Raw genomic sequence first — 6,553 nt, forward strand, 5'->3', positions numbered from 1 at the left:
ACTTGCTAATTAATGCTCAAAATATTAATGACGTCTAAATATAGATTTCACAAACTAGTAGGTATTAGACTATTCCCTGACTAGTTTCAGGCACATAATGTAGTCGTTATATCTATTATATGCAATCCAAACGCCAATATATACTATTTATATAGAAAAAGACTAAGAAAAACAATTTTTTATCGAACTTTATTCGACAATCATCGTCATTAGATTACAGTTCCAACCGTGTGGAAACACAAAGGCACAAGATTTGAGTTGTACTGAGTGAGAGACTCGTCCCCTCGTGACATGAGCCTCAGCACTGGAGCACGCGCCTGCCGACCCCCGCGAGGTGCTAGCGTGATACTCGGATGTTTTATACACTTGTATTTGTTAACGGTTCTCTGGACTATTAATTGAAATGGATGAAATTGGTCATGATACTATAATGAGAGTAGGGTATCATAAGAGTAACAGATTATGCTAGTATTAAATGTTGGTTTAATAAAAGCATGTTTTTTCGATATTTACGCATTATGAATATTGACAGATATTTTTATTCTATATGTATTGGCAGCCATGAAGTTAGGCGAGATACTACCAGAACATTATATCTCAATCCTCAAGTATTGAGCAACACAAATAATATAGCCGTACAAAAACAAAACATTTCCTTTCCCCTCGCACATAAACATAATGATATATTATCTCATTCTCCGGCTCTGTATTAAATACGTCGGTAATGCAATCCTTGACAGGTTGTTTCTTTTATTCATCTCACGTATGATAACGGCGTATCAATTCATCGCCGCGTATACGACGTGCGGTACGTACACTCAGCTACAGAAATCTATGAACAAACGCCGATTTACTAACCGATATAAATGTTCAGCATCTTTACTCTGAAAGACTGATGAACACTAATTCGTTCATCAGTCTTTCAAGTGTTGTAGTATTTTTTTTGTTTCTAGCATCGGTATTGGTTATGTGAAAAAGCTTCATAAATCTATCAGCGTTAATTAAGTTTTGTTTCCGACTGTACCTATATACGTGTGTGTATGTTTACATCTGGAGATTATTTCAAGGGTTGCGTCCCTCTCTGTGACGAGCTAATTTGAAAGTTGCTGCGAGCGAGGAGCGCACCCTCGGGTCATATCGATACTGATGGGGACATGGTTGGGATTTGTTTTTAATGTTAGTGTCAACACTCCACGCAATAAATAATAATAAAAAGTAAAACCTCTTTTAGAACTTAGTAACCTATTTTATCAAACGTTTTATTCAAGAGCTTTACACGAAGCTATTCGTCTAAGGCTTCGCCCTATTAATTATTCCCGTTCCGCCCTTATTCAAATAGTTGTTATTAAAAGTTCCTTTTCCTTGACGCGCTATTCATTAAGTTTAGATTTATCGGCAGCTAGCGCCCGCGCGCGGCTCCGCTCGGAAGCAATTTACCAGTGGACGCGGTCCAAATTGCCGCAGCCATACGTTTTTTACTACCCGATGCTCCACTAACGGTAAGTTTCACGATTTCTATAAAACCTTTTGAATGTTGCAAACCTCATTTAAATGGAGCTTAAACTGCTCTCTTATTTATGAACGTTTTCCTGATTTTATGTTGACATTCGTTTAATTGACCGGAAAGTGGATTATTTAAGTGAATTTTCAGTAACACAAAATTTATGATATGCTTGCATACAAGTAAAAAATCTTATAGAAGAATTAGAAGACGAAAAATATTTCAGAATACAAAACACTTGACCATGCCATTACAATTTATTACATTTTATTTTAACATTCTTAGTATGATAGAAGAAAAATGTAAAGGCAGATTTCTCTGAACATAATTTTGCGTCAAAGGGCGTCGGAACTTTTTCAAAGGGGTGTCTTAATATTATTAATTTACAACTAGGCGTATTAATTGTTTCATCTTGCCGCGCTCCGGTACGCACGCGCTATTCCAATATTCTTCCTTTGTCTGAGTCTTGTGTTTACAACTAGCGCTAGGTACTTCGTGGCCTACTCAGCGAGGTTTAAGGCACAAAGTATTATTTGATTTGAAGTACATAAGTCTGTTCGCATAACTAACAAAGAGATTAGATACAGGGTGCACAATTTGAGACGAAGCAGGTGTAGTGAATATTTTTCATTTACAGAATTTGAATTACTCTTATGCCTAACCCGTATTACAGGGTCCAATTTGCACTCAAGAATCGTGTATATTTTATGTATAGTAAAACCAGTTCCGCAGCATTCATTGTTCCTTAATAAACGGTTCTCTACATCTCCTGCCTAGTCTCGCGCAGGTTACGGCACATTTTTAATTACTTCAACGTCAACTCCACCTTGCGTGTGTGTTTATTGTGATCGCTAGAAGTATAAAAAAAACCAGCAGGGCATGGCTGTACGCGACGTCGCTTCGACGAGCCAGTAAAGCACCCCCTATTTAATAAACTTTGTTTATATTAATCAAGCCGGAGGGGTGCGGGGTGCGGTGCGGGGCGCGGGGGGGGGGTGTCTCGAGGGTGCTGCACGTTAAATTGAGTTGTCTCCCGCGATGCATTGCACACCTTACGTGTTGGGAACATACGGATGCTAGGGAAGGACAAAAAGTGTTTCTCCTGCTCATGTTAAGCAGAGTATGCAGTTATATTTTTCAAAGATGGTGCAAACTATTTTTATTAATGTTTACTAATTAAAAATTATATGTTCGTCGCTTCATTCTTCAGATACAGTTTACCAGGTAGTCCCTTTGACCTACAAGGCAGGATTCGCACGTTGAGAGTATCGATTTTTAATCGATTACCCACTTTTTTTTTTTTTTTTTTTGCTTTGTCTTTGTGACAGTAACGGTTGAGCGGTCAACTCATTCCTTTTTTCTGCGAGGCAGCGAACGCACGTAATTTTGATACAAGTTCAAAATTATTTCTATTTTTCCTTTCGTGTAGTAATATAACGCCAATATGCCTAAAAGGAAACGTGAGGCGAAGATTGAGCATTATCAACGCAAAATCAGGAAACTCCAAGCAAAAGAAGATAAACGTAGACGAATTATTTATACTTCGTCAGACGAATCGGATAAATCAGGTTAGTACATACCTACCAGTATTATAATAATCAGTTTTTATCAGTGCTGAAATAAAAACTTACTTTGCTCAATAATTACGCCTGGAGGTTGGCCGTGTGTCATCACGAAGGCAAATCAACCCCTAGAGGTTAGCCGTGTGCTAACACGTGGGAGTCGCCTAGGTTGTAATCCTAAACCCTAGAGGTTAACTGTGTGTTAGCACGAGGGTAATCAATGTAACGGTTAAGGACAGTCTAAATCACCAAAATGCCTATTCAGGTTTTTTGGTACTGCCTAGAGGTGGATTGAGTATCTTCACATAGGCAATCCGTAAAATTTACCATATCAGTCGTCAATTTTAGTATCTAAAATAACAATACATATATACTGTTCCTTAACCTAAGATATTTTTATCTGCTAACAGATAACGAAAATATGCTCGAAACTGTAGTGGACCCGCAAGTAACGTCTGATGTAACAATATCTAACCTGGAAGAGAGCAATCAAGGTGAAGGTAGCGAAGAGCAGGCACCTGAGCTGGACCCAGATACTCTAACCGCTCTAGGCGAAACAACCGAAGAGACACCGACGTTAGGTCCAAAAATCCATGATAAACTGTCAAGCCTCTGGTTGCCTATCCTTAGGAAAGGCATAAATAAGGAGACAAAGGAAAAGCTCCTTAAAAAGTACCCAATTCCAGAAAACTGTACCTTACTACAGGCACCGAAACTAAACCCAGAAATATCGGCCGCAGTAACTGAAGCCGCACGATCTCGGGATAAAGAAGCGGTGCAACAGCAACTAGGACGGGGTATAGTTGCTCTTAATAAAGGCTTGGAACTCCTCTTAGACGATGGCAATGATCGGCTACAAGCTGTAAAATTCCTAAGTAACAGCTGCCGTTTACTCTGCGATCTACATCACCAAGAAACCGAAGCAAGAAAACGGTTTATTACACCCAGTCTTGACAAATCTTTTCTAAATATTATGCAAGACGTAGACCGCGATGAACTGCTATACGGCAATAAGCTTTCGGACAAAATAAAAGCTACCAAAGTTATTGAGAAGCACGGTTTGCAAATAAAAAAGCCTACTCCTCAACCTAAGACACCGTCAACATTGCCATTCACAAATTTGCCACATTCATACCAATCTTCACGCCCACGCCATCAGGGAAACTGGACGGGCCCTCCTCGTTTCCCTCCAAACAGGGGGGGGAGGGGAGGGCAAAGGAAGCTGACTGCACCCACAAACCGGAGAACTCAACTAAGCAGCTCCTCACACCAGAAACCACCGGCGCAGCCCAAGAAGCCACGTGCAGTGGATCAGCAATAGAGGTACATGCCGGTAGAATTCAGTATTTTTATAACTGTTGGTTAAAAATTACCAAAAATCCTGAAATACTTAAGTGGGTATCAGAAGGTTATTCCATACCTTTCTGCAACACAGTGACACAAGTGTCTACCCCTCGTAATTTCATTACAAATAATGAGAAAGTAGAAATGTCACGTTCTATAAGCGATCTGTTAAGACTTGGTGCTATATCACCATGCTCGAGATCTAAAAACGATTTCATATCCAGTATTTTCTTAGCTCCTAAACCTAATGGAACAAAACGATTCATACTTAACCTCAAAAAGTTAAACTTTTTCATTTCCTCTCCTCATTTTAAAATGGAAGATCATAGAACAGCGGCTAGATTGGTGCCAAAAGGTGGCTTTATGGCAAATATTGATTTAAAAGAGGCCTATTTTTTATTGTCAATATCAATAAAACATCGCAAATATTTACGCTTTATATTTGAAGGGCATTGTTTTGAGTTTAACGCTATGCCTTACGGTTTATCTGCAGCCCCTAGAGTCTTCACTAAATTAATGAAAGAAGTAGTAAACTATTTACGAAGTAAAGGACACAGATCTGTAATATATTTAGATGACATATTATGTATAGGAGATACCTACTCAGAGTGTAAAAATAATGTTACGAAAACTATCAAATTATTGAATTGCCTAGGGTTTGTCATAAATTATGAAAAAAGTAATTTAGAACCGCGACAAAATTGTAAATTTCTAGGCTTTATATATAACACCATTAATATGTCATTAAGCTTACCGGCGATGAAACGAATTACTATCGAAAAATTAGTTAAAAAATTTAGTTCCCTACCGAAATGTTCCATCAGAGAATTATCACAATTCATTGGAGTGCTTACTGCAGCATGTCCAGCAGTAAAATACGGTTGGTTGTATACAAAAACCCTCGAACGAGAAAAATATTTAGCACTTCAAAGACATGGAGATTTTGAAGCTATAACAAAATTATCCAATAACGTTTTACCTGACTTACGTTGGTGGGAACAAAATATAATGTCAAGTTGTAATGTCCTAAGACAGGATAACAATTATGCCTTAGAAATATATACCGATGCTTCCCGAACTGGCTGGGGAGCTTTTTGTAATGGGAAACGCGCGAATGGCGGGTGGAAAGATGATGAACTATCTTTTCATATTAATCATTTAGAATTATTGGCAGTGTTCTTAAGTTTAAAATGCTTCGCTAGTGAACATTGTAACTGCTCCATATTATTACGAGTTGACAATACAACTGCCTTATGCTATATTAACCGTATGGGAGGAATTCGGTTCTCTCATTTGCATCAATTGGCTAAAGATATTTGGCGTTGGTGCGAGAAGCGAAACATTTTCCTTTTTGCATCTTACATAAACACACATGAAAACGTGGAAGCTGATGCAGAATCACGAAGAATTAACCTAGATACAGAGTGGGAACTCTCTGATTGGGCTTTCCAAAAAATAGTTCACACTCTGGGGGAACCAGAAATTGATCTTTTCGCATCTCGTACTAACGCAAAATCCTCTCAATACATATCGTGGAAACCAGATCCTGATGCAATCACAGTCGACGCTTTCACAGTTAATTGGCATCCCTACTTCTTTTATGCATTCCCACCGTTTGCACTAATCCTAAAATGTTTGCGAAAAATAATAAATGAGAATGCTACCGGCATTCTAGTTTTTCCCTATTGGCTCGGTCAGACATGGTTTCCATTGCTTAGACGTATGGTCATCTCAGATATTATTGTTTTTGAACCTGAAAAAGATATTTTACGTTCAAATTTCAGATCCCATCACCGACTTCATCGCAGCCTTTCCCTGGGGGCCGCGGTGCTCTCAGGGAAGCATTTAGAAGATTAAATACACCCGAAGTAGCTCTGGATCTGATGTTAGCATCTATTTCCCACAATACCATGAAACAATATTCATCGACGTACAAATTATGGTGGTCTTTCTGTGAGAAATCTTTAATTGATAGTTTCGAAGCCCCAATATCATCAGTAATAGTTTTTTTAGTTAAATTATTTAATGAAGGTGCATCCTATGGAAGTCTTAATAGTCATCGATCAGCCCTATCATTACTCCTCGGGAATAACATAGGTTCTGACGAGCGTATCAAACGCCTTTTAAAAGGCATGTATAAACAAAA

The 6,553-nt window shown here is 38.5% G+C and overlaps 1 protein-coding gene across 1 annotated transcript; it reads left to right on the forward strand.

Annotated features, from left to right (window-relative positions):
- The first annotated feature begins 2,480 nt into the window (after positions 1–2,480).
- On the forward strand, positions 2,481–6,276 carry LOC113493758. The gene is made up of 3 exons (XM_026871763.1): positions 2,481–3,069; positions 3,474–4,386; positions 6,192–6,276. Exons 1-2 carry the CDS (start codon positions 2,946–2,948, stop codon positions 4,382–4,384), a joined length of 1,035 nt encoding a protein of 344 aa, XP_026727564.1. The 5' UTR covers positions 2,481–2,945; the 3' UTR covers positions 4,385–4,386; positions 6,192–6,276.
- Positions 6,277–6,553: the final 277 nt, after the last annotated feature.

This window comes from Trichoplusia ni, chromosome 5 (genome assembly GCF_003590095.1).
Source record: "Trichoplusia ni isolate ovarian cell line Hi5 chromosome 5, tn1, whole genome shotgun sequence".
Taxonomy (NCBI): Eukaryota; Metazoa; Arthropoda; class Insecta; order Lepidoptera; family Noctuidae; genus Trichoplusia; species Trichoplusia ni.